This window comes from Paramacrobiotus metropolitanus, unplaced genomic scaffold (assembly GCF_019649055.1).
Source record: "Paramacrobiotus metropolitanus isolate TYO unplaced genomic scaffold, Prichtersi_v1.0 Parri_scaffold0000013, whole genome shotgun sequence".
Classification (NCBI taxonomy): Eukaryota; Metazoa; Tardigrada; class Eutardigrada; order Parachela; family Macrobiotidae; genus Paramacrobiotus; species Paramacrobiotus metropolitanus.
The window spans coordinates 800494-828476 of record NW_026570233.1 but is presented as its reverse complement, the minus strand read 5'-3'; the positions used below and the strand labels follow the sequence as shown (position 1 = coordinate 828476).

The following is a 27983-nucleotide window of genomic DNA, read 5'->3' as shown; positions in this document are numbered from 1 at the left end:
GTGGGTGACGAGCATGTTACGTTACATTTGGGCACCACTAAAGATAAAGCTGAAATGTTTATCTTATTACTTCTGGAGCGTACAAAACACGCAAAAAAAATTTACCAAGTGTATTCTTCCCACGTTCCCCGATATGTTAGCAATATTTTCTTATGAGTATCTTGCCCACTGAACTGTATTTAAAGTGAAATGACGATGACTACTCAAATGACGATGAACTCATGCAAAGCTACTGTTCGTGATTTTTCTTTTAAAATTTTAGGAAAATTTTTCGAATTATGGGGTGGGGGTACAGAACCCGTTACGTACGGCTGTAGGGTACAAAAATTTGTTACGCGTTGTTACAAGGGGTAGGGGGTGGTGAAAAAAACGAAAAAATTGCGTTACGTAATATTTGAACGCTGCCTATTGAAAATTTCGTAAGTCAAGCATCTCGGCTTGACGAGAAATTATTGCATCGACGAAGCCAACAGATAAAATCATCTGAAAGAAAGTATGACCAAAAGTTCAAAACAGCTTCCGACATGATTTAATCATTTAAATTTTGCATTCTCTGTTCACTCCTGTCGACTTTAATTTATTACATGCTGGAACAGTTGCAAGTTGCTGCAACTTGAATGCGGTGATGCTGCGCAAGCGGTTCAGTCAAAAAGAGTTCCGTCACTTTTGGGAAATTGGAATCTAGCCGTTCTTATCCAGGAATGGAGTAATTGGTTTAACGCGTTGGGGCGGGGCTAAAGGGTCGGGCGTGGCTAAAGTGCGGCAATTAACAGCGAACTTGGCCATAGCGCTTACTGGGTAAACATGGCTTGAGCCAAACCAACCCAGTAGCAGACAATCTGAGGCGTTGTAGTCAAGTAGGAGCAAAGTTATGGCGAACATTTTACGAAACCTTTATATTAAACACCTAGTACGCCATCAGTTGAATATAAAAGAAATATATTTGCCGTACATTTTTATGCATTCGCGAAGTGAAAAATCTCAATATCTTGACAATGCGCAATGTACCAAAGTGGTTCTTGTTAGCACTAGTTAAGTCCGTAGTGCGTAGTTTGCGTCCGGTGGGATAGAGGGCGAGGGCTTAAACCAATCACTCCATTGGTTTCTGATTAATGGCTGTCACTTGTCAGTTGTTATGCGTGCTGGTATCCGTAAACTGGTAAACAGACCGTACTTCTACTGCGCGAACACGTCCTATGATTCCTAATTTTCCTATCTGTGCTGGCAAGAGCATCGAGATGGCGTGAAATTGAATGCTGTCCAGATTTCTTAACAAGCGGAAATCAAGATAAGGCACGCCGCATAAAGTCATGGATGACCCACGGTCAGCGGCGTAACGAGCTCAAAGGTTTGGGGTGGGCCACAAGTACTGGCTTTGGGGTAGGCCGTTCCCATAGACTCTATGCTATAACTTTTCGTTTGGGGTGGGCCATGGCCCCCAAAATATTAGGCTCGTTACGCCACTGCCCACGGTGATCGCTTTAAAGTTTAAACTGTAAAGCGGTGCCATTCGGCATTCTTCTTTCTTGCGTTGTGCCTGGGATAATTCCGCGGCGCTCATCGCAAGGTATCGCGCGTACTCTGTACACCAATCAGCGCGCTGCACAGCTTGTGGCCGCCCACATCGCCACTGTGGGTTTTGCCTCTGGCCTGGCCATATAGGTAAACGGCAGCTTCTGCAGTTCTGCATCTGTAAAATTTGTTTTTTTCCAGAACGGAAGTTAGTGCAACCTTGTAATTCTGCTTTCGTTTTTTAACTTCTTTTGCAACTTTCATCAGTTTGTCTTCGTACTTTGTTGGGTGTCTGTCGGATTATTAGGACCACAGCCACAGGTAACTCGTAAAGGGAACCAGACAGAATTTTTTATGTGGTAATTCAGTGCTGCTTAATTTTTTTTGTCTATCTTTGTTCTGCTTGTCATTTTGATTTGTCGTTAGCCATCTGCTTTACGGATAATTTTTCCGGGAACGTTCTTTTGGGATTACAGCGATTAACTAACTTTAACGGTATCGGTTTTTGTTGCTCGCTGTTCCAGATCATCATATGCTCACTAATAATTATGAGTCTTGTTAATTGCTAATGTCAATTGCGGGTTTATAGAAATGGATCCTGCCGGAGAAGCCAACCGCACCAATCAGTGCAACCCTAACCATGCGCTCACGGGACCGGGCCACGACGCCGGATATCTGGGCGCCGGAACGCAGGACGATCTCAACAACCACGCTAATCAGTTGAACCCGAACAACGCCATCTTCGGCGGCGGATTCCAGGGGCGCCGGGATGCAGGCGGGTTTGGATAACCGCGCCAATCAACTGAATCCCAACAACGCGAACTTCGGTGGCGGAGGTGAGAGCGCTGGATATCAGGGTGCCGGGATGCAGGCGGCTATGGATAACCATGCGAATCAGATGAATCCTAACAACGCCAACTTCGGCGGCGGCCAGCAGCAGGCTAAGAAGTAGTGCGCCAAATGTATTGCGTTCATCGTGTGTTGTACAATTCGTATTCCGGTATTCGCAGGTGCCTGTAGCATAATGGTCGGCATGTACCGCGGGTATTTTTTCTGTAATCATTCCGATAGGATGTGCCTTTTTTGTTGGTTAGAATGTCGAGACGATGAATGTTTAGAAGCTGCGTATGTTTGAATTGTATTGGCGCGCTAGTTAGAATTTCTGAATAAATAACTGGTCTTTTTGTACGACGAGTTCACGGTTCGTGGATTTGATTAATTTGTACAGCGAAAACCGTAAAAACGCTGTTTGCTGCATGGTATTTGCAGTAGAAGACATGAACCGCAAAAAAAACTGAGCGAGCCGCCAAACGATTAAAAAAATTCAATAACTATTTTGAAGCATGGCGTCAGTCAGTTCAGTGTTCGACTTCGACACACAGTTAGTGTAATTAAGCATGCGTTCGACAATCCGTCCAACAATCACGCTTTCGTCATCCTTTTTCAGAAACTTCTGAAAGTCTCGCTTCTGATCCTGAAACCCAATGCAACAATGATTTGCCTTCAACGAAAACAGCAAAACTAAACGGCTATGGCAGTTGATTTTCACGACCCACCATGATCTGGTAAACGATGATGCTATAGGTCATCAGCAGTGCCAGCACCTGTTATATAAACGACAAACAAGAAACTCTGAAACTGTTACACCGAGCAGCGGTAAAGATGAACAGAGGTATAAGGTATACCGTTATTAGAAAGTCCTTTGTCAGCAGAACCATGCCTCCTATTGATAGGGCAACGGGATCATGCTGCAGACTGTTGAGGTATTCAGGCACCGAGACCTTCATTTCGTCCGGCATCGTTGACGGCATTACTTGTAAAAGGTCAACCGCTTCTTGGGCCTGCAACGACGAGCGAAAGTACACCAATTCCAGTTTGTCATGCAGGCTTCTTTCTTACCACCCGATGTAAGCGAATGCTGCAGAACGTTTTCACAACAAACACGAAACTGGTGACTGCGATTAAGTAAATAAAGGGCGTCTCCAGCGCCGAGATCGGATCAAATTGCGCAGAATCCGAAAGCGTTCTAACGCGAACCGATAACGAGATACATGCAATCCACCCAAGAGCATCACAGATAAACATCGACAGTGATATAATAGAGAAATGTCGGTCGACTTTGCGTACCGTATTTTGCAGGCGCAAGTACTTTTGGCGAAAAACCTTCAGGTCACCCATAGCTCTATACTCCGTATTCACCACCCGAAAAGCTTCGGTCAGGCAGAGTATCATGACAACGCAGATAATTACCGGGATGATTTCAATGATTATCGTATAAACACTCATCACAGTGTAGAATGTGGCTACAAAACTGAAAGATACCGTTCCGAGATCAAACACGTTCAACTGAAATTCGGAATTCGATGTGCGTTGAAACTGTGCTAAGAGCCGAAACCATGCTTGCCGAATTAGTACGGCTTTCGTGCCGGTTATTGCTACGAGAAATACTAGCGCCGTCCAAATTATCAAGCTAAACCTGTTAATCATGTTTAAGGAAAAAAATGCTTGAGATATATGCTCGAACTCTCGGAGTAGTTTGTGCAATTTCCCATTGGTTAAGGATAAGATGGCGACCATGGAAGCGCACTTGATGCTGAAGCACAACCGGTGTGCAGCGAACGTCAGCATAAAGAAATCGGTGTCAATCAGTTGTTGTCGGTAGACGGAGAACATGGTATACACATCGTACGATCCGTGGATGCAGAGTGTACAGAATAATGTGAAACTGCAGCAGTACCAGATGAGCAGCCGAAATCTGTCCAACCGGCTGCGACTTTTGTAGCTTTCCGGAGCCAGAAATACGGTCGGGTTCAGACCAGCAAAATGCATGATTAGTAGTAAAATACGCAATGGAATCCCGTTCCAAATTGAGGGCTTTGCTGACCTCATAGCTACCGGCTTATTAGGATTGTTAATAAAAATTAGCTTTTGGGCCATGATGCTTCATGAGAATCTATTCTTTTGACTGCGGTTGGAAGAGACTTTGATACATAAGTGCTAATTGTAAAATATCGAGTTGCAATCGAGCACGCCACGTTTGCATTTGCAACTATCCATATGAAGTTATGAACTGACGCTGGCTACCGGTTACGTAACGTAATGAAATGTTGACTCGGGAGTACACTATCAAGTATCAAGTAAGTCTGTAGGGAGACTACTAACTCCTCTAGGGCAGACGATACCGAGTTCGCGAACCAGTGCTAAAACGCAGCCATTACAATCAGGCAGGTTAGTTGATGCTTTTAGCCTTTTACCACGAATATCTGTCGGGGAAACGGATGTGGCGACCGACGGTAAGGCGAAAGCGCGGGAATTTGTGGTTAACGAAACGTTTTATGTCCAACATTTCGGTCCAACATGTCCACCATGTCCAACATTTCGGTGGATGGGACTTATTCAAGCACATGCAGCGGCCACACGAGGCATTTTACAGACTTACAGCCGACTGCCAAACCGGGCTAAAGGTGTGCAGAGAGTAGGATGACAGAATATCTCGAGGGTTCTCAAAGGAAGCCAGAACTATAGTGCCGGGTTGGGCCGGCGCCGGCGCTGCGAGATCCGAGCAAGAGAGCCAGGCCGTTTAATACACGACATAGGTTGTTCTCCCAGCGCAGCATCAATACAGCACAGAAACCTTGCACTCGATGACGTTTTCGTTCAGTGCTAACATGCGTATTTGTACGAGTGCTATTCACATACTCTATACATACGACCGACGGTACCGTGCCCCTCATGACGTACCAAATTGTCTTCAGAGTTCAGATGCAGCTTTATGACATCAGGCTGTCGTTATGTAACCCGACAAGAGGCTACAAAGAGAGCATGATAACAGAAAAAGACGCGAACTACTCTGTATAGTTCATAAAAGCCGACGTCGCTTTTATTATCTTGTACCCAAGAACAATAAATTATTGTTATTATATATATATATATATAAAATCCAAAGTCTTGTACAATGTCGGTGTATGCCGATACTGTGCAAATGTCAGCCACTGACTCAATATACGATGGCGATCCAGCAGGCATTGTGGTTTGTAGTTCCTACCACCACAAGGCCAAACAAATTAGTGCTATCGGTAGGATCCAGAATTGTGCAGTGATCGTAGCCGAATAATTCCGGTTATTCGGCGAACGAGTAGTTGTCGGTTCGGATGCGTTGAAGGTGGTTCTTAAATACGGCTCTCGGTACGGTTGCTCGGGTCTTGGTGTTGGTCTTTTAGTCGGCTTAGGCTTCTTGCCTGGCTTAGGTGGCTTTGCACGTCCTTCTAGTACAGATCTGTGAGAGAATTCTTCGTTGGCTCTATCTAACATATAATTGAGAGTCACTGCAGCTTCTTCTCCACACTGTTCAGTGATCACTCCATTTTCTATGACCTTGCAGCTCTGTGGTTAATCTAAACAAACAATATTGAACGCAAAACCCTTTTAATATTGCAGTATTAAACTTACTGGCACTTTAGCTTAGAGATGCCGGAAAATACGAGTATCTTTGTAAATGCTGTCGGATTCGCAATTGGGAAATGCGATTCCAAACCGATGAACTTGTGATGCAGCTTTGGAAGGCAGAGAAATAAATTTTTTATGTGCGTGCCCTTTTGCGGATCGTTACAGAAGGCCTGAATAAACCGCCTGGCACTGCTTACAGACGTTTGCAGCCATATCCCACAGTTTTCAGCTGCATGCCCGAAGCAGATTAACGCTGAACTTACCGCACTGCAATAATTAGCATGCTTGATTAAGTAAGTTAGGTTAAGGTAGTTAATAAGTTAATATAATTTATTCAGTTGATAAGTTTCATGCTTTTTGAACCTTTGTTACTGAGGCAAAATTTTTCCTGACATCAGTTACATAGTCAAATCAACGGTAACGGTAAATCTTGAAGAATACCGAAAGGTCACACTTACGAACAGATTTTGTCGGTGACTGTGGCAAAATTCTCATTCGAAATCCCAGGTTGTTCCTCGACATTCCCGGTTGTTTGTAGTAGTTTCAAGTCGGCGGTGACATCCGTTATTGCAGAATTGCATGTCTGAAGATCCGCTGATACGTCTTTACCATTGGAACAGTGTTCGCTAGCGGCATGTCCAATTAAATCACCTATAAAATTCCCTTGAGCTGAATGAATTGCCGCAGGAATACCCAAAACGAAGATGAAAGACAATGTCATTTTAGAAGCACCACCGTAATAGCTAGTGTACGAGTAAGCCTGTGGTGGATGGTGGTAAACACTAAACGCTGTCCATGTACGTTTGGTCTTAGAGAAATTTCCCAGATTCCAGTTTTATAATACCGGAAATGTGAAAATGAAGGTTATCTTAGCTTTTTTAATTGTTAAGAATGATAACCTTTGCTTGCTACGTTTTCACCGAACACGACAAAGCACTGACGGTTCAGATACGGTTGCTCTCACGTTTGCTTATGTGGTTTGAACCATGACCATGGACTATGATGAGCCATAAATGAACGTTATCGTTAGATAAGCGGCGCAAGCGAATTTCCAATAATTTTGAAAGTAAACGTTACGTAACTAACAATAAAGGAAGTTGAAATACGAAAGTTTTTGCTCGAGTACTCGCTCTCTTGTGAAAACAGAATGTGACAAAAGCCCCGTTTTAAAGTGGAATTCGCAAAGATATGATTGTCATGACAGATAAACTGATAATGGTTTTAAAGAAGCTTCGGTCATTCACGATACTTTTGTCCAATATTAAATGGCTGGGGGTTTCTCGGGAAAAGCCACTGGAAAGACAAAAGATAACGAGATAGTCGCAGTTCGCCTGGGGTGGAGTGGCGTTTCGGTGCTGGAGAAAAGAGACCAATGGGGGCTGTTTAAGGGGCAGTTTTTTGGGGGCAATTATGGAAATTTGCCAATATACAGAAAAGTGGTCTGATTTGAAGTAGTCAACGGCGAGACGGATAATACATACGGCACATGTATTTCAACAAGGAACTGATCAAAAGTACAACTACAGCTTTTCGCAAAACTAAGATATAAGAAAGTTCACAAGAAAGTTCACAAGAAAAAATGAATATGCCGTCCATACACAGTTAAAAAACTTTAAACGAGCTGCTTGCGTCACAACAACTTAAAATAAACAACTTAAAACGTCACACGAGCTGCTTGCGCTTGGTTTAATACTTTGTATCTATGTAAATTTGTAACCATAAAATAAATGTACGGATTATTTCAATTTCTAACCGCCAACGTTAGTGGTCTATCTTAAGCAGCATGACCTCTTGCAGCTGAGAACTTGTACCTGTTTCCTCATAAACCGACAGTTCTACCCGGAAAGTAGCGGCCCTAAACGCGTTTGTGTGCGGCAGAATGCAAATCTATTGATTCAATCTCATTTCGGTCACTACCAAGCGCTAGGTGCTCGGTCCAATCAAGTAAGCAAACCCAAAACGAAGGTACAAATTAATACTAATTTTGTTGATTGCGCAAACCCCTAATCGAATCAAATTCCGCTGTTGCATGCACGCATTATCGTGCTTTGTAGGATCGTCAATGATGGAAAATTGCCGGCATCCCTTCGCAAATCAACTATACAGTCTGCGATTACCATTAGGCTATGGCAGCCGGTCAAGCGTTTTCCAAAAACCCCTTATAGTTAACACACTGCCAGTGTGGAACCGGTAAATATAAGTAAATGTATACGCTTCATTATTTCAGTTGGATCATGGCTTCGGTGGGGTTTATGATCGTCAACGGATTTCTCGGTTTACTGCTGGTAGCCAGTACCAACGCGTCGCTACAGTGCCAGCAGTACTGTCAGCGCCAAGATGTCCTGGTCAACTACGGCAATGACACGGTGATAACGTTTTGTCAGCTGTGGGAAGATAAGGATGCTGTCATTGACCCGGCTATTGAGCTGGGTCTGGAGACGCTGCGAGCGGATTTTCCGACGAATGTCCGCTTCGAATGGATTAAGGCAGCGTTGCCGGGTGGATGCAACGATGATACGTAAGCCACGCTGTTTAATCCGTAGATTACTATCAGAGTCAGTGAGTCACAGTGGTAGGAAAAGATTTTTAGTTTTTGCCTACATATGGCCGGTTAATGATTATTATTTTCATACGAACATCAATCTCAAAGCTTACTCTGCTGAGCAGGCAACAATAACGATTCAGTGATTCAGCCGATCATCGCTGGGTCTAACAACAATTACTGGCTAAATTCATACTCTTACAGTCTTACAGGTAGCAAAAAAATACAAACTCGGTGTCATTAATTTTGAGGTTTCGCTACAAAATTTGAAGGGTTATATAACTTATATCAGATACACACCTTCGCATTTTGTATACCTCGCTTTTTATGCAACATTTTTTAAGCTGCAGAACTTTGATCATTGTAGCTAATAAGTTCTTGTGGATTCGTGCTGCACTAAAGGTTACACACATGTTTGTGCAGACATTTCGAAGAACTATAAGCCTTAATTTGAATATCGCGTGTGACTCTGGATAACCCGCAGATATTTAATGATGTCACCGGCGGCCGTCGAGCTGCACATGCAGCGCAGTCTGGCCGGCTGCTCGGTGTTGATGGGACCCGCGTGTACCGCGTCGGTGGAGCAGATTCGCGGTCTGGTCGGTCGGTGGAATATACCGGTCATCAGCACGGAAGCCGGCGGTATTTCAGCGGACCAGAAGGTGGCCAGCAAACTGCTCGTGCGGCTGGGTTTTACCCAAAATGCCGTTGGATTATTTATCGTGCAGATCCTGAATTTATTCCACTACACCAACATCGCTGTAGTAAGTGTTAAAATTAAAAAACGACGCAGTACTTTATCTGGAGCATCTGAACACATGAACAATATATTTATATCAATACAGTCTACCGTAAGCAATTCATTAATAAAATTAATTAAAAATAAATACATCGTAACAAACACGTTTTTCTTCCATAGATTTACGATAACGATAGCGCATCATCCGCATTTGGTAAAGGTTTCGAAAAGCTCCTGCAGGATACGGGTGGGAATATTGATCTGGGATCGCGTATGTTCCCCATGAATTCCATTAACTCCAAGAGTGATTGCCGGGCCATATTGGGGCGAGCACGAGCGGTAGCCAGAGGTTAGTTTATTCTGATTAAGATTGTATTTACAACAGAACAAACGATTACGTTAATTATATTACCGTCAAAGACATCCGTTCGTGTGTGCGTGTTTTGTTTGTACATTGATCGCATCCAAAGTAGGAACGAATTCGGTTGCAGTGATTATTATTGCCGCCATGTGCAATATCACCCGCGATATGATGGTAAAACACTATTGAAACACACACAGCTGATTTCCGGATGTCGTCGATTCAATTTAAAACCGTTACAGTTGACCGCATCGGATATGGGAATGACAAGTGGAGATTATGTAAGTTCATTTGCCTTAAAATACTGTGCTTTAATTATTGATGTGCTCTGTTTATGCGGACAGTTGTACATTACGATGGATTTATTCTACATCAGCGGCCAAACCGGCTCATTGACCTTTAAGGCCACTACCAGTACGGCCAGCCAGCGGGAGTATGATGCGGCACGGCTGGAGAACTTCCATAAAGACGGAGGCGATTCCAATACATTAAAAGTAATCCCAGAAGAAAAACCAACACTGAACATATTCTTTTTAAAAAATATGTAAAAATACGGCTGAGCAAATTAAACAATGCAGACAAGAACTGTTTTACGCAATGACGTTGACCTTTTTACCACGCGTCGTTCTATACCATGTTTAACCCAGTTTGCCACGTACGAGTACTGCACTTCGCTGTACGTTTTCTAATTTTTTTAAAAACATGAAATATGTCACCATACAACTGACTCTAATTTATAGAACAACAAGGTACGACATCCTCACTTCAACTGCCAGAAGAACCCAAAATGGAGACAGTGTTACAAAATCATTAAATGTTGGTGAGATCAGGTTTAAATTATGGCTATGGCCCTGTATTGTAGGACGTGCAGAAGGCCTTTCAGAGTCTCTTCGTGGTCATGCTAAAAATGCCGGATAATCCCGAATATCTGAAGTATATGGAGCGGTTGAAGGAGCTGTCGGCTCGCAAGTACAACTTTACATATCCGGCTGCGGACAAGGTGGACGATCGTGCCGCTTCTTTAGTACCCTTCCCGTCGGCCAGTGTCGAACATGTGAAAAAGGCTGACGTTGTGGTTTTTGTGCCGTCTAGGTTCCGCATGCCGTTATGGGATTCTTCGATGCGTGCCGGCTGTACGGAATTGTACGTACTCCATAACCAGACAGCTCTTTCGAGAATACCATTAGGGAATTTTTTGGTTTGTGACTTTTTGATAAACGGAAAATTTGATTAGGTTCTAAATGAAACACTACACGAAGGCAAAGACCCGTCTGACGGCCTGGCCCTGACCCGCAAGATGTGGGGCCGCGCTTTCCAGGGTGTCGGAACCGAGATTGTCCTCAACGAGATTGGTGACCGGATCTTTGACTTCTACTTGCTGAACTTCGATCCAGTTACCTCGGAGTTTGTGGTAAGACTCCTCGTCGCTAATATCATGTCAAGCGGTCCTTGCGCTCAGATTTTCTGTTATAGCCGGCAATCGAATTCATCGCGGCGACCAAGAAACTTGTTCGTCTCCGTGACATCGTCTGGGCCGATCGTAAAGGTCCGCCGCCCAACACGCCGCCGTGTGGATACGACGGGAAGAGCGGGCTGTGTGCAGACGAGAGTAAGCATTCTCCTTGCCGCTATTTTGCTGCACATACTGTACATATTAATGTGGCTGATGAATCTTGCAGGTGCTGGTTTCCCACTTGGCGCCACTATCGCCATTGCCGTCTGCGGGGGCGGATTGCTGCTGGGTGGACTGGGTTTCTGGCTTTATAAGTACATATATACGCTGGCTAAAATCCGGCTATACTTTAGGAGCGGTTACGTCTGCAAATATCTGTTTACTGCAGGCGGTGGCGCGATGAGAGAAGCCTTAATGAGGAATACTGGAGAATACCATGGGCCGATATTACAAGTAAGCACCTGCCGTCCAGCGCTTTACAAATTTGACGAAATCGCCGTCTTATGCTCGTTACAGGTGTTAAACGAGCGGCTAGTTCCACATTCAGCGCTAGTCTACATAAAGTGAGTAATCTCTTGTTGCCCTACTTAATGTTAAGACTGATCTGAATATTACGAGATACGCATACAAAATTGCTTGATCTCCATAGAATACTGTTGAGCTATGCCACATTTGCTAAACCATTACGTATGTACAGATTTACCATACACGTGTTAAGTTTTGTCCCAACTCATGCATAATCTCCAAAACTGCAGGTTTTATTGACCATTGCGATGTACGTATGCTGTCGTATACGAAAGTGTATTTTTTCAGAGCAAAGGCTCAAAGCTGGGCGAAAACGATTCCAAGCGTTCCGTTGTAATACAATCGCGTACCGGTCTGATATCCGGTAAAACGTTATCCAGCAACAATTCTTCGCACATCCCCATTTTCATCGAAACCGGAATCTACAAGGAATCACCGGTGGCCATCAAGCGCATCGGCACCGTGATTTATTTCAACCGCAGTCTGTATTTGGAACTGCGCAACGTAAGGCACTTGCTAATTATCATTGACTAGGTGGGACAAATATTCCGGTTACTCTTTGTCAAAATCTCATATTGCAGCTGCGCAATTTAATCCACGATCACATTAATCGCTTTGTGGGCTTGTGCGTGGACGCCGGCAACGAGAGCATAATTACGTAAAACGTTTCCTTAACAAACCGATTAGTTTTCACGGTAAACATGTTAATGGTCGACTATTAGAGATTATTGCCCCAAAGGCAGTCTCCGTGACCTCCTGGATCGGGAATCATTTAATCTGGATTGGACATTCAAGTATTCCTTGATTAACGACATTCTGGAGGTGGCCTTTATTAAGACCAATTACACGGGAACGGAGCCACTTACCTAATGAAGTGATGTTATGTTTAAAGGGCATGAGTTACCTACACTCATCACCGTTTAAATCCCATGGGAGATTGACCAGCCACAACTGTCTAATCGACGGACGGTTGGTGGTGAAGATTTCCGATGTCGGATTGTGGCAGCTACGACCCAAGTATCTGGCCTTCCTGGACCCGGAGGCCGAAGAGCGGCAGCTGCGGCCCATGTTGTGGGTGGCGCCGGAGCATCTGCGGGAGCCGATGCCCATCGGCGGCAGTCAGAAGGGCGATGTGTACAGCTTCGCCATTATGCTGCAGGAGATTGCACTGCGCACGGAGCCGTATGAAGATATGAACGTTGATATACGCAGTAAGGATTCTCTAGGGTAGCTATTCAAAATCAAACAGACTCATCATTATATGCGTTGGATAAAAAAATAGAAAACACCTTTAAGTTGGGTCGCTAAGGTTTAAACTTTATTTTTTTGAAAAGCAGTGCAGCGTTTTACCTGAACTATTTGAATTAAAAAATACAGAGTATAGTGTAACTATTCTAGCAAAAAATAATGTATTTGTATTTCGACAGCAACTTTTTTTTAGACAGACGTGCGGTAACGATTCATTCATATAACTGCTTGACCTTTTACGGAAGGCGCAACAGCCCGCTTTATCTTTCCATAAAGAATTTTACTAACCAAACTTGGTGAATTTTATGAATAAATACAAGAACCGCTAAAGAAAGAAAAATAAATGCGAAGGCTCAAAGCTGTAAGCGCAAAAATTAATTCCTGTAAACTCGTTCGAAGCATGTTAAAATAATTTATTTGAGCATGTGCTAGATGAGCGGCAAACTTCATTAATGACACTTTAGCGACTATTTGGGCTTTAGCGATTATTCGTGAAGTTCGCAAGGGCAGCAACCCGCCCTTCCGTCCGCGCTTCGACCCGACGATTTGTGATCCGGAATTCTACCACACCATGACCGACAGCTGGACCGAGTACCCCGATGAGCGTCCGTCGTTTGAGCTGATTAAACAGCGCTTGCGACCGCTAATGAAATCCCGTTCCGGCAACCTGATGGACAACCTGATTAAACGCATGGAGAAGTACGCCGCGGACTCGGAAGCCCTGGTGGTCGAGCGTACGCAGGCCTTCATGGAGGAGAAGCGCAAGTCGGAAGAGCTGCTGAACCAGATGCTACCAAAGTACAGTATAACCGCGGTTTCGATTCCGTGTACCAGAAGGTAAAGTCGCTGAAAACTGTTTTAGGCCGATCGCAGAGAAACTGAAACGAGGAGACTACATCGAACCGGAAACTTTTGAACATGTAACCATTTATTTCAGGTATGTACGTTCGCACCTTATGTTATAATTGATTACTTTTTGAAATTGTTTAAGCGTTTATGCTAAGTATCATTTAATGCGTTAGGAAAACGTATTATGGCGCCTTTATGAGAATCCGTTTTCAGCTTAATAACTGTTTAATGTGCATATATGTTTTATAGCGATATTGTTGGATTCACGGAACTGTCTTCATCCAGTACCCCGTTGCAAGTCGTTGACCTTTTAAACGATCTTTACAGTAAGCTTTGTTTTCTTAATACCAGGTTCGGTTAGGTCGTGCGCAGGTTAAACGAAGTTTCTTCAGCGTTACTGGACAGTATTATCGAAGGATTCGATGCGTATAAAGTGGAAACGATTGGCGATTCATATTTAGTAAGTCCATAATGTTTCGACGCAATCATCGACGTGTTTTGCCTGCTTTTGGCGCTGTGATACGGCACGTGTAACAAATCTATTTCTATAAGATTATCGATATCATCCTACCGCTGCGGTATGTCAACAGGGCAGAAATACATACTAATAGTAGTCTGGTGAAAATGTGCGGTGTAATAACAGGTTGCCAGTGGACTACCCCAGCGCAACGGTAGTCGTCATGCATACGAACTGGCACGCATGTCCCTAAAGACCATCAAAGCGATGCGGCGTTTCCACATCCGTCATCGTCCCACTGATCATCTGCAGTTGCGCATTGGCCTGCATACCGGTACAGAGCACTACGTACTTTGCCGGTATATCAACAATAATATCATTGTTGTTTACTCTGACTTTAGGACCGTGTGCAGCTGGCGTTGTTGGTTTGAAGATGCCCCGTTATTGCATGTGAGTATCGGGATCAGAAACTACGGACAAACCTTCGGCGATATCCGTAGTTTAAAAACTATTCAACGGTTGCAGATTTGGTGACACGGTTAACACAGCCAGCCGAATGGAGTCGAACAGTGAAGGTATACAGACACAATACACCATGGTTTCAGAGAAAATTTATTACTTTTTACTTTATTATACTGCTAAATTTATTCTCGACATAGTTTTAAACATGTGCGGAAAAGGTTGACCTTTGAGATACGATATATGCAAAGGTATAATCCGTATCTACATAATACTGCAAAAATTATTTTTCTCGGTAGCCATGAAAATCCACATTAGCTCAACAACAAAGATCCTTCTGGACTCGTTTACGGAGTTCATCATTCAGCTACGCGGTGAAATCGATATAAAGGTCCGTAGCTTCTGACCTGTGGCGTTAAGTTCCACCTCTACTATATTCGTTTTTGCAGGGAAAAGGCAGCATGACGACGTACTGGCTTTTGGGCAGTAACGAATAAATTACCTTCCTGACCGATATTGGGCATGCCAAGTTTACACATAAAGCACTTCGACGATGAACTGATCCGGTTTTCCTGATCAAGCGGCACATTTCAAATTATCATGTTCCATTACGCAGTTGCGTGCTTCACCACCAGTTGACTGTTAATTTCGGATACTACTTTATTTCATCAGGTTACGGCGCAACGAAATATGGACCCCGCGCATACGCTTTATTTAGAACAACTGTTTACTCAATACAAATTAGAATTTTTTCAATCAGCAATAAATTAAACGAATAAAATGTACAGCTCTTGAACTCTTCCCCTCTGCAGACGTTCATGCCGGTAATCGAAGTACAGGATCGCTTAGTAAATGCTAAATACTGATTACGCCTGAACGCGCTCTCGACAGCGGAAAGGGTGGTTAGGTTGTATTTATCCCAGGAACCAGTTACCGGTGTCCGCTTTGATTACTTGTGCCGGCTTCGCCGTCGACGTCGGCTGTGTGCTGGTACGACTGACCCAACGGGAGCCAGCCGAGGGGTGCCCAGGCGGTGCGGGTGTACGGGATGCTCAGTTTCTGTAGGTCCGCATAGGGCATTCGTTTGCCCATGGCCATGGCCATGCTCTTGCAGTAGAAATAGGTGTATTTGGCGTTAAACGGATATTGCGAATAACAACGCCATAACGGGCTGTCGGCAGATTCGTACGTGGTAATTCCTAGAAAATATTATGTAAATTAAAGGTCACCGGTAAATGCAAATTTTCGCACATTATTAGAAGAAAAAACTGTTTTGCTAAGAAAAAACCTACAAACTGTTCAAAAACCATCGTAGGAAAGCGTAAAGTATACGTAAAAAATCATTAAAAGAAACCAGTTAATGGTTATGAATTGACTATTACTGCAACGCTCGAGGATTTATGTGAAGGAAGCGTAGTTATGTACAAAAAATTAAACTATGACCATAATTAAATATAAAAAAATTAAATATCTATAAATTCATAGCGATATTTGAAAAAAACAATGCTTTTATGCGCGAAACTTATACTCACAATAAGGTAACTACGGCAATATTATGCTTGAAATGTGGATACGTAAAGAATTTACGGAAGACTTACTAGCATTATCTGAGTCCAGCTCAACAGCATAAATGAGGCTCGCGCAGACAACGGCAAAGGTCAAGATAAGGCACATCGCATTCATGATGGAGGGTTTGATTTGATAGGAGGCGCTAAGAAATCACAGAATCCCGAAACAATTGTGCTATGATCATTACCGGAAGACGTGGTGACTTTTATACCACCATCCCTCCATTCCGCCATATCCGGTTCTGACGCAATACAACGGGAACAATGGGCCCTTGCGTGCGCCATGCCCAGGTAGTGCTGCACATTGCGAAAGTTTTCTGGGCTTGTTTTGATTGTTCGCAGAATCCAGGCGTGACTGGCTGGAGCGATGACACACTTGTAAAACGGTGACAAATTTAGCTTGTTCCTTCGGCAAAGTGGAAAGTGCCCGGTAAAGCCGGCTGATAAACTTACAACAAAGGCTGGGAATGTCGAGTTCCGTCTATGGCGCATCAACAAGGGAAACAAACATGGTATTAGGTAATGACCCCTGCGTGGCAAGGTATGACAAAGATGTTGATGTTTGGGGAATGTTTTCCCAAATAATGCGACTACTGGATTTAGATTGGAAAGTATGATGACGTTCCAGGTTGTGCAATCGTTAAAGGTTATTTATACACGACTGCGTTTGTTTGATTGCAGACTTTATGATACACTACAATATAGTTACTTCATTTACTTGTTATTACACATTCCATAAATAGCAACGGTTGGTCTTAGAAATTTTATTCAACAATGGCTTTTGTGCTGTATCTGTACATAAGGGTGGACTACGACGCCTATTCGGCGTAACCGTAGTTAAAGTAAATTATAACCTTGTATTGTAATAAGTGTATAATTCACTTATATACAACCTCTCTTAATATAAGAGCGAAAACGATTATTCATAACATAACAACAAATAAGGTACAATAAATGAAAGAACATCAGTTTTTTGCCAGTAGCACATTCAACGTATCCAATAACTTCTGCCCCGATAAGCCACTTATCAGCCGTGTCCTATCGGCATCCGTTAACGGCTGCGTGGTGGCGGTGTTGTCTTGGGCATTCCCCGGCTGATTTTGCGCTGAACTACCGCCTCCCGCGGACGGTGTAGCCGGTGCCGCTAAGGTCGCCGATTGCCGTGCTGGTCGTTCGGGAGCAGCGACGAGGATGCGCGGACCCGACAGCGGGTTCAGAGTGACCAGCGGAACAAACACCGGTGCCGGGGTGGTTGTCGTTGTCGTGGTGGTAGTGGTCTTTCTTCTCGTAGTTGGTCGTCTTGTCGTAGTAGTTGTGGTTGTCGTGGGGGTGGTTGGGATAGTAGTTGTAGCAGGTGTGGGTTTGGCTTGACCCGGGGTTTTGGTCCAGAGTCTCCACAGGTTGTTCCAGATGTTATCCTTGGCGCGTTCGCGGTTTGCTTTAGGAGTCAGCAGAGGGCCGTTAGGATCCATTTTGTCTTTCATGGCTTGCCAAAAGAACTGCAATACAATGAAACAAACTGAAACTGTGGTATACTAAATTTAGAAATCCGCCAAAATTATTCCGATGTCATATATCTCCAGTACTTACTCTAGTTCATAAATACCGCATTCTAGCAATCTAGCCATATATTAATCGACCATAACAAATAATTGTAGAAAAAAATATTTTTATCAAAATCCATTAACAATTTTGCAAAACTATTAAAATGATGCAAAATGAAGTATAATAAAGTTTTTAATCGCCAAAATTTACTGAACACCACAATTAACAGCTACAACAAAATATTTTTGCGGGTTTTATATCAACAAACATTTGGCGTACATTAATTGCTTAATAATTTTGTTGTTTAATATGCTGCTTTTTCGAATCTCATTGCATCCACTTACCGTAGTGTCACATCTGCCATCGTAAGCGACTTTCAAACCTAAATAAAACCGGAACGATATTGAACGTTTACCATGGATCAAGAATAGTGTTTACGCGGTGGTTGTTAGACTTAGACTAAGACTTACCGTAACATTTCGCGCTGCAGGCCGATAAGGTTATTCCGCTCTCGGTGCATACGGATTTGTAACCGGCAAATCCACAGGCACAGGGATTCTGTGCTGCTGTTGGCTGTACTGTTAACACATATATCGATTATCAATAAGCCCCAAGAAATACGAAGCGTTGTTACTGGATAATTTTTAATTTCTCTCTTACCTGTAAATATGAGAAGCACGGATACAAGGATAAAAAAGCACATTAGGAAGCAATCCATGGTGCAAAAAATTAAAAGAAAACGTATCGTGTCAAAAATATAAAAACCGACAAAACGTGCAAAGCAAATGCACTGTACGAGAATAATACTTTTTGCAGATTACGCTTGCCGGAAGTCTTTCAATATGTCAGTGTTACAAAGTACTTATACTAACGAGATTCCTACATGCTACCGTCGACACGGCCAAGCCACTTATATATGCCGGATTAAAGCTGTTGTCATTGTTTACGCGGTCTCTTATGTCTTTTTTCATACTGCTAAAAAATCGTCCCATTCTTGTGGGTAATTAAAATATGAATAGTCATACCCATCATCTATTCGACCAATAAGTGGACTTCCGCCGAAATATGACAACACTTCAACAATCCGATGATTTCATCAGCACCCCGCCAATTAACCGTCTCTTCACAACATTGTTTACCTGCTTGACCGGTCAGTCATGCATGTCTTGCCTAGTGCGCGGCGAAGACGGGTGAACGAAAACAGTTTTTTAAACGGTATGTGTATCTTGAGAAACAGTATTTCCGTCACGTGGCCCAACGGGGGTTTGCTGGGAATTCTCGTGCCGGCATTCAATAGGGAAACCGGTGTGTGTTTTAATTTGTTTGTTTGCGCGCGCCCGGTCTCCAAACAGCCGGAACAAATTGTTACTGCCGGTATTGATTATACTCCTTCCACATAATATATTATGTTTTGTGTCCTTTAACTGCCCGCTCCGTTTCCCGTATGGCTCGGTACGCTAATGTCGATATTCCAAGCAGGATAATAAACCGATAGTACCCGGAATCAATCTGCCGGCTTTGCCAAAGGGGGTTTTCTCATAAAATGCGCGTGAAATCGGTTTATGAGTAAGAAAATGGAATTATGGATTTATCAACGCATGTGAGCACGCGCACGGCGCGCTGTGTACTACATTTTGCCGGGCGTCATGTTTATCGTTAATTAACATTTCATAGCTTGCGTCTTGGCACATGCTGCAAATACAGCGACCGCAGTAAAATGTGGGTTAACAACATTATTTATAAACTGATAAATTAAAACAATGAAAAAAATTTACGTAAAACTGGCTTATAATCTGTAGGTTACGCAGGTAAATACGTCAGTTACTGCAGTTAATTTTGCAGTTTGCTCGTATGATGTAAACAGCTCTGGTACTGCCCAATTGTTCCATTAAGTAAATTAGGAATAAAACCATTTACACCTTGCTATCTTTCTGCTAAACTAGAATGCATAATTTTGGGTGTTTATGGACAATTGTAAACAGAAGCGGGGAATATGATTTTCTTTGGTCGGCAAAAATAATCGTGGGTATTTACGCCAACCAGCGATAACGAGGCAGCTTTATTATCGGAAGCTTACAACAAGTTTTATATAGTGCAAAACCGTGAATACGAAAGTGTCTTCATTTTATCTGCCGCTCAATTGTAAACAAAGTAGTTACGAAACGAAATAAAACTTTTGCGTACAAATTATACGTGCGTTTAGCTTTGTTTTATGGTGATGCAAATTCATATGCGCTTTATAGCACTGAAAATGTTTATTGTACAAATATAAAACTTTGCAGACCTACAATTAGCTTGTATTTCCCAAAAATAACGGTATATATAATTATGAAAACTTAATTAATTTTAGAAATATATGTTATCGATCTGATTCAAGTGCTCGCTAGTGCCAAAATCCATTAATAAACAACGAAGCTGCATATTATGTCGACATATTATTGTGTGTGCGGTATGTTAACGTACTCGTATCACATGTGCGCAGCTGGTTCAAAATGTGCAAAAACATCTTGCTGTGCATAACAAGCTGGTTATCTGTAAATTTAGTGCATAACTAAGGTCATTACGGACGTAAGCGAACAAGAGATCACGATTACTTTTTCAACACTAACGAGATCAAACTATGGAGCACGAGATTTCCGACGTCAGTGACTGCTGACAACAGGAGTGTTGTCGCTATTGTTAACGGCACGTACAACGCATTGAAGATTCAGCAACGCATCTGTTACAATGCCGTTCCCGAGAAATATTTTTCCGAATTTATTCAGAGAAGAACGACTAAACACTTTATAAAGTGGGGTACTTGAACATGTACAGCGCCGCTAAACAATCCAGGTAAAAACATATATCACAAGGTCATGAGATTTCCGGGTACGAAACAGTAATTTCAGATTACAAAAATATATTTTTGACTAGTAAAATTAGTACACACAAATTAGCCTTCGGGGGAGACGGAAATGGTCGATAGATGAAAGCGCACCCGTTTATCCTTCTTGGGCACAATCATCCGGTAGACTTTCCGGAAGTAATCCCGGAACCGTTCCACGGTTAAGCCGAAGACGATGGCATTGACCACGTACGTGTGATACTGCAGCCAGAAGGCGAACTGGTATAGCTGCAGCGGGACACAGTCGTCGCAGATAGGGATGACAAAATTCCCGATAAACTCCCACGGCAGCCATAAGCCGGCGAACACACCCACCAGAATGAGGACGCTCTTGGTGGTCCCCTTGGCGCTGGCAATCTCCCGTGCCTCCGTATTCAGCCGGTTCCGCTCGAACGCTTCTTCCTCGCGGGCTTCGTGGTCGGTGGAGTGCACGGGGAAATTCAGGCTGGAGAGGGGGCCTTCACCCAGTTTCTTTTTGACCTCCACCAGTCTATAAACAGCAACAGAAGAAAAGATAAAAAAACCGAAAATAAATTTTTTGGTATTAGTTTTCTGAACATCAAGACGATCAGTTTTGCGATAAATTAAAGTAGGTTCTTGATTAGTTCAATATATGTAGCTGATGCACATGAAAGCGTTCCCGATATTCCTATAGGAAGCGCGTCAGCTGTATAAATAATTAAATACCGCGGGCTACAAGATGACTAGAACAGCGTCAGAAACCTCAACAACATGAATAAGTAATGAACACGGCGTGAACAAATAGCACTACGCAATGCCATGCGTCCTTAAAATGTCTACCATATTATTTTGAACTACATATGTAACAAACAAAGAAAATTTTGCAGAAATTCAGATTTTAGTGGCTAGTTTTATTTTATATAAACGAGTTCCGGAAAAATTATATGAAAGAGCTAATAAAATTTCCAAATGCAAAAAATTATCTATAAATCTTCGGTAAAAAACCAAAAGTTACGCAACTATCGTAGCTGCAAATTAAATGTGCGTTAAGTACAGTAGCTATAAAGTGTAATTACCAGCAAATTATTATAAGCCGGTTTTGCAGGTAAATCTTAGCTTGGTTAGAGTGTAGAACCTATGCTAGAACAACGTGAAGATATTACAACTGCGCACTAACCTCTTCGCTCGTCTGTTGACCGCAAAAATCAGTCGGACATTGAAGTACACAATTAAGAAGAACGGGAGGAAGAACTCCACCACCGACAACACAATCGTCATCCACAACACATCCCGGAACTCGGGATCACAATCATCCGCAGCAATGACCGAATAGCCCACAAAGTAGTCCCAGAACAGACATACCGGGATATAAAAGGCGAACGACACCAGCCAGACAAACAGGATCCGTAGCACGGCACGATTACTGGACTCCTCGAACGCATATAATCGCGGATGGAACACCATCTTATACCGGTCATAACTGATTAAACAGATGGACAGACTCCCGGTCAGACTCATCGTATAATCTATCAGCACCCAGAATTTACACAATCCGGGACTTTGGATCACCCAACGGTTGTACAGGATGTCGTAGCAGCCGAAACCCAGATTGGCGGTCCCGAGGACGTCGGAAACGGCTAAGGAGACCCCGTAGAAATTGCTGTGGCGCTGGAGATGCGGGTCAATGAAGACGGCGCCCAGGATGATGAGATTGGCGACGAATGACCAGAAAATGGAGACCGTAGTGTCCAGTAGGACCAGGCCACCGATGGGGATACTGACCGCCCAATCTGTCGCGTTTGTCGCGTTCGACATCGTTATTTGTTTTCTTCTTATGCGAGAATACACAACGGACCAAAAATATTCTAACCGGATTCGAATAATGTAAAAGCGTAAAACGAGCGAAAGCAGTCAATCAATACTTTTTTGCCGGAAAGTTGACAGACACCAGTGCAAAGTGCTTATAAGACGGAAATAAACGGGTGAGGAAAACCGGGACTACAGCACTGACAGGCAGCTGCGGATGAGGACAACGTGATGATGAATCGGATTAAGTAAAACGCACAGCGGACGACTGATTAAACCGTTACGAGCGGAAGCACTAACTCATCCCCTGACAGGTGAGGGAATCACAACATTTGCACGTTTCCCAACTGGCGAGAGGAGGGTATTTTTACAGCGACAATTACGGCCGTGTTAAGTGATGTGGGAAGCCGTGCAGATGCGCATCCGACGGAGGGACGCTTAACGGCCAATTACGACGCTAGATGCGGCTGTGTACGGTGGTATATCGGTCCGTCCTGCGCATTGAACGCTAATCTACCGATTTGTCGATGACGCGGATGACCCCGTTCAAATGAATGGGATGGCGTGCGGAGTATAACTGTCACTGCATTTGTCTAATTGCCATTTTGCCGGGATATGAAACAATCGAAACGAACTCTGCTGACTGGATACAAGGAAACCAGTCGCCGGGAAAAGCGTTATGGGAAATTGATTGGTGTGTGTTGCGGACAAATCAGTTGGCTTTTATGCTCTTAAAGGGGGTGAGCGGATATTGTTGCTGTCAAGGTGCGATGACCATTGATTATTGATGATACATATATCTTGCCATCTTTGATGTAGATTACTACGTCATGTATACAATTATTGCACACAACAATTGAACAACCATACCATAACTGCAGTCTACAAGCAAAACTAATTGCCTGCTAGCTGCAAAACTTGCTTCCTTGTACAGTCAGTAAAAAATATACAGAAATGCTTATACAGTGCAATACCCAGAACTGTTTGCTGAATATTCAGAAATGTTTGTTATAAAGGTCAATTAATAAGGAAAACCCAGCTGCGGTTTAATATCTACCCGGTGCCAGTTCACGCTTACTACACTGAACTTCACTACTGGAACAGATTTTTAAGGAAGGCTGAAATTTTAAGAATTTGCTGATGTGATTCGAGTACGAGTACAGCAGCTTTTCCCGTTCTCCTTTGGACGATCTTCAATAAAATTCACACAATGCCCGGTAATCAGGTGACAGACCTTGGCGGTTGTTTTCATGCCAGAACACTATTCTGGCATCTGCCCCCGGCATACGCCGCCAGGTACGCACCTACGCCGCGGGGGTGAAACTTTTATTTCAGTTTTTTCCGGTTGTTGTGAAACCAACATAAAAACAACTGACGATTAAGATGATTTTACGACATTCGCGAACCTACAATGAAAAACTACAGAAACAAGCAGCTCCACAGGTGCACAGAGCTTCTGGTTACCAACCGCAGCGTTCAAGCCCCAGATTGCTTCGCGTACAAAATCCGACCGCAAACATCCGCGCTTCCATCCGTCTCCGAGCCTGATCCACGTTCGTTCCACGATACCCCAACGACATGAACAATGAAATGAAACGATCCAACGCAGTGTAGTCAAGGCTCCACAGCACAGATCCACGTTCTTCGGCCGCATTTACCATAAAAGCAGGATTTAAAGGTTAACCGGATGCCGTGCTGATGAGATCCCTGGTTAAAATCCCGCGGGGGTTAGCGCGTAGTACACACTGCGCACTCGTACAGATACGTAGTGTACTGGCTCGGTCGACTCAGTGCACATGCCTACTGTCTTTTACGGTACTGACTCACCGCTTTTGTCATCGGTCTCGCCTGATTGGCCTGCAGCATGTACTCAGTCCATTTCGGTATAACTGCCGGTACGCAGATGTGCTTCACCCGTTCGGATCGGTTCTTGTCGATTCACGTTGGATCACGAAGACCTGCGGACAGCAGATCGCCATTTTATCGGCATTAAGTTTTTTTCTAGCTTACCTTTTGCCGCATTAAGTGATTCAGTTGTTGAGTCCCGTATTTGAAGCTCCCTTCCAAGTTGATCATTCTCAGGAAATCGTTCAGTGCGTAATTCTGGACATATCTAAAATGGAATTCAGGGATAGTAGTTGCGAACCAGTCGCCGGGCCGGAGCAAGCTGCCGTTGGTCGGTCGTTCTCTGCAGGCGACGTTATTCTGACCTGTGAGCCATGGGTGTGGGCTTTTAACAGCGCCGCGTACAAAGACCACTGTGCGAACTGTTTCCAGGAGAAGCAGGGACTGCGGACATGCTCGGGTTGTCAACTGCATCGCTACTGCAGTAAAGCGTGTCAGGTAAGCTAACCATGGTCAGTACAAGGAGGAACACAATCTGCTATTTGACACCGTAACGTACTTACTTCTTCGTACAGTATGGAAATAGCACGGAAGTCAATGCTTTCCTCAGTGTAAAGGCAGGGATACGAAAAGCTCGAAGTTAGTTCAGTGGTCAGCACGGGATGCTTTGTAGGTGTCCGACTGGAAGAAAGAGCACAAACTGGAGTGTGCTATGCTGAAAAAGGTCGGTAGCAACATGGCATTGATCAGTCTGAGTGCCGGGTCCGTGGAGTATTTTGGCGCAAGGACGTTTGATCTGGTCGCCAAGATAGCTAACAAAATCAAGGTAAAGTGCTCAGCATAATTGTATTTCGTACATTAACTATTCAGCCAGCTTTCTGTCGAAGGCTTTTGTCATTACGTAAAATAATTGCAATACTTGTTGCAACCGTGGGTGTTTCGTAGCTGAACGTGACGATGGATCTTGGGGATCAGGGGACGTTGTCAGCTGCCGAGATTTTCGGCTTACTTCCTGCGAATCCTTCCTCTAACGACGGTGCGGAGCCCACGTAAGCCAACTCTTTGTGACGCAAGTATAATAACTGATATCAGTCAGTTTTCCGGTTTGAACTGATTAATTTTGACTAAGTGTATATGTGTGACGTTTTGTGTGGAATGTTGCAGGCAGGAGTCACTGGCCGAGTCGGCGACCGCTCTCGGCATCTCTCTATCCGAATACTGGACCTATCATCAGACAGGTGGCTACAACGCTGTGTCGGTTTATGACATCCCGGAAAACCACTTTCCGTTTGTACTGGCCATCTATCCAGAAGCGCCGGTCGAGGCCATGACGCCGGTGTGCTGGGATGTCAATGCCACGATCAACTTCAGTGGCCGCCGCATGATTATTGTCGCGACACAGGATATTCCCAACTACACCGGACTTCACGATGTGAGTGGTAAATTACTGAAACGTTTACTCTCCAAATACATCAGTAATTAATGTATAAAACCAATTTTTAGGTAATAACTCTTCTCTGGCATAATACAGTTTCTAAGGCGGATGCTAATTTTTCGTTGTGTCATAAATTTAAAGTTTCGCCTTATTTGCTGTCCATAGCAGTAAAAGACAACAGCAGCACCGTTGCCACGAACAATAAACAGTGTTATTGCAAGCTTTTCCGGTGTTCTAATAATGTAATTTACTTTTGTGGCACTCAGGAATGATAAGTGGCAGTGCCCGATTTTTTTATATAGCTTCGCCACAATCGGCTGATGCGGGATCCGTTTTCGCGTCCACTGCTTGAACGTCGCGATGTGTTTAAGCTGACGTATAGGCGCCCGTGCACGTGTCGAAAATGTACCAAAGAATTTGTAAGTGACATAACGCCGACGCATCGTCATGGTGTGCATTTGTTTTACTGTATTAAAGAATCTAGTCATTTTGAAAAAAGAAATTCCTCACGCTTTTCATTAATGCTTGGTTCACAGATAGATCGCAAACATACCTACGTACTTCCATACATTACATGATTAACTTATATCTTGGCTTCATTTAGTGTAAGAAGCAGATGTTTTCATTTGTCTATTATGTAAAATGAATAGACGTAGTGACTGCGGTTCGCTGCTTGACGTTGCTGTGTATGGTTCCAGGATGCGGAGACCAATCCGCTGAAATGTATGACGCCAGAATGCCGGGAACCCATTCCCAGCGACCGCCGTGCACTGGCGCCGTGTCCGCAGTGCGGTGCGATCAACACTGACCAGCTGGTTAAGTTGATGCGATTCACGGAGAAATGCGATACGCTGTGGCGGAACCGTGTTGATGAACGGCAGCAGGTGCTGCAAAATGTGGAGTATTTCAAGGACGTGAAAGCGGAAACCTTCCTCCATCCGGATGCCCATATTCGTTACATCTACTCGTACAACCGCTATTTGGACTTCTTTGAGGAGGGTCGTTGTGAAGAGGGCTGGAAGCTGGCGCAGGAGATGGTCAACTGTCTAAGGTCACCGGCTGCAAGGCTTACAGACATCAGTGTGACCGTGTTGTTTTCATTTTAGGAACATCCATCCCAAGTACGACATCGCTTTCGGTTCCAAAATTGCCGCGATCGGAATCAGGGCGCTGGAAGCTGTAAGAAAGATGGTGCTGAGAACACCGCTGGCCCAAAGAAAACGGCTTCAACCACTGGTGACCGCGATGTGTCCCGTTGCGCGGAGTTACTGCAAGGAAGCAGAAGATCTGTACATTCACGTGCTGGGACCAGATTTCGCTGCAGCCGTCGTCGGTCGCGAAAGGTTTGCCGAGTTGGAAGACACGATTTCCACCCTGCAACTGGCATTAAACGGGAATTACCGATAATTGTTTGCTGGTTTGACAGCATTTGGAGAGCTCACCTCTGCCATTACTTATACGTTACGTTGTTGTGTGTTGTTAATTCCTGCCTCTAAAAGGCATATGACTTGATTTGAAATGATGACTTGGTTTTTGTTGATTTATTTCCCATGACGTTGTCATGCTAAATAGTTCTCATGATCTGGTTGGTAATAGTTAATACTATTCCGATTACTGTGAGGCTTATTTTTGCTAAAGCTTCTTTTGCATATTGGCTTGGTTTTAGGTTTAACTTGTTTTCTTAAAAGGCAGAAACTGTAGCTGCGAGAATATTATTGGACAACGATTTTCTGTCGGAGTGAAAAATTGTGGGGCCGGAGCAATAAAACAACGTACTGTAGCTGTTCATTTTCCGCCCAGCGGCAACGCGACGTTGCCTCATTAAGCAGTATACTCACGCGCTTGTCTCTGTCTAATATAATTTTACAGTATTCTATCGATGTTTGCGCTCAGCGTCGGTTATGTACCCTAGCCCTGAAGGCGGTTATACATTTAGGCGCAGGATTTTTTTTCAGGAATTTGTTTTACGGTATCGTCCGATGCAAAGCCATGTCTTCTCCACAGCTAACGCAAAGGAAAGTTTTGTTAAAGAATTTTCATAATAGTACGGAACAAACTGCAGGCATAAGAACACATCAACAAGGAAATTTGCGAAAGCAGTGAAGCACGCAAAAAGCTACGAAACCAGCAAATGGTTAACATTAACCCCCGCCTAATGCCGCCTGCAGATTGTGTCTTCCAAACTGTCCGAGAATTCGCGACCGAAGAGGGGCCAAGTATGGTGACTACTAACTACCGAGTGGCTGACCAATATGTCGGTAGCCATTGTGGCTTGTTTCTCGCGAATCACGGTTTTGGGCTTGTTTCTATTTAGACTAGCACAATGACAAGAACACTGTTTGTGCACA

At 43.7% G+C, this 27983-nt stretch overlaps 5 protein-coding genes and 2 long non-coding RNA genes across 9 annotated transcripts; 3 read left to right on the top strand and 4 right to left on the bottom strand.

Moving 5' to 3' along the window:
- The first annotated feature begins 1473 nt into the window (after positions 1-1473).
- Positions 1474-2703, top strand: LOC129584411 (uncharacterized). Its single transcript, XR_008689885.1, has 2 exons — positions 1474-1833; positions 2102-2703. It is a non-coding gene; the product is annotated as an uncharacterized LOC129584411 (long non-coding RNA).
- Positions 2704-5242: 2539 nt separating this feature from the next.
- LOC129584360 (uncharacterized) lies at positions 5243-6877 on the bottom strand. Its single transcript, XR_008689877.1, has 3 exons — positions 6417-6877; positions 5962-6225; positions 5243-5906 (listed from the first exon to the last, which is right to left on the bottom strand). It is a non-coding gene; the product is annotated as an uncharacterized LOC129584360 (long non-coding RNA).
- Positions 6878-8096: 1219 nt separating this feature from the next.
- On the top strand, positions 8097-15346 carry LOC129584457 (atrial natriuretic peptide receptor 1-like). 3 transcript variants are annotated; one of them, XM_055476624.1, is made up of 26 exons: positions 8097-8476; positions 8985-9264; positions 9420-9588; positions 9731-9774; positions 9843-9881; positions 9945-10094; positions 10463-10600; positions 10693-10743; positions 10835-11011; positions 11074-11209; positions 11280-11367; positions 11442-11506; positions 11570-11616; positions 11867-12082; positions 12160-12236; positions 12301-12400; positions 12471-12789; positions 13309-13624; positions 13689-13763; positions 13925-14001; positions 14068-14135; positions 14319-14466; positions 14534-14582; positions 14658-14707; positions 14891-14982; positions 15041-15346. In XM_055476624.1, exons 1-26 carry the CDS (start codon positions 8163-8165, stop codon positions 15086-15088), a joined length of 3333 nt encoding a protein of 1110 aa, XP_055332599.1. In that variant the 5' UTR covers positions 8097-8162; the 3' UTR covers positions 15089-15346. The 3 variants fall into 3 exon arrangements, with proteins under 3 accessions (XP_055332599.1, XP_055332597.1, XP_055332598.1); XM_055476622.1 differs by having other exon boundaries at positions 10463-10624; XM_055476623.1 differs by having other exon boundaries at positions 9713-9774.
- A 175-nt stretch (positions 15347-15521) lies between these two features.
- Positions 15522-16552, bottom strand: LOC129584210 (uncharacterized). The gene is made up of 2 exons (XM_055476329.1): positions 16190-16552; positions 15522-15790 (listed from the first exon to the last, which is right to left on the bottom strand). Exons 1-2 carry the CDS (start codon positions 16272-16274, stop codon positions 15522-15524), a joined length of 354 nt encoding a protein of 117 aa, XP_055332304.1. The 5' UTR covers positions 16275-16552.
- A 381-nt stretch (positions 16553-16933) lies between these two features.
- Positions 16934-18622, bottom strand: LOC129584297 (integumentary mucin C.1-like). The gene is made up of 4 exons (XM_055476432.1): positions 18365-18622; positions 18175-18282; positions 18049-18086; positions 16934-17658 (listed from the first exon to the last, which is right to left on the bottom strand). Exons 1-4 carry the CDS (start codon positions 18420-18422, stop codon positions 17125-17127), a joined length of 738 nt encoding a protein of 245 aa, XP_055332407.1. The 5' UTR covers positions 18423-18622; the 3' UTR covers positions 16934-17124.
- Positions 18623-20579: 1957 nt separating this feature from the next.
- Positions 20580-22644, bottom strand: LOC129584209 (octopamine receptor Oamb-like). Its single transcript, XM_055476328.1, has 2 exons — positions 21727-22644; positions 20580-21078 (listed from the first exon to the last, which is right to left on the bottom strand). Exons 1-2 carry the CDS (start codon positions 22362-22364, stop codon positions 20637-20639), a joined length of 1080 nt encoding a protein of 359 aa, XP_055332303.1. The 5' UTR covers positions 22365-22644; the 3' UTR covers positions 20580-20636.
- A 1762-nt stretch (positions 22645-24406) lies between these two features.
- Positions 24407-27079, top strand: LOC129584208 (uncharacterized). Its single transcript, XM_055476327.1, has 7 exons — positions 24407-24698; positions 24874-25026; positions 25146-25249; positions 25365-25632; positions 25938-26054; positions 26334-26686; positions 26742-27079. Exons 1-7 carry the CDS (start codon positions 24474-24476, stop codon positions 27040-27042), a joined length of 1521 nt encoding a protein of 506 aa, XP_055332302.1. The 5' UTR covers positions 24407-24473; the 3' UTR covers positions 27043-27079.
- The last annotated feature ends 904 nt before the right edge of the window (positions 27080-27983 follow it).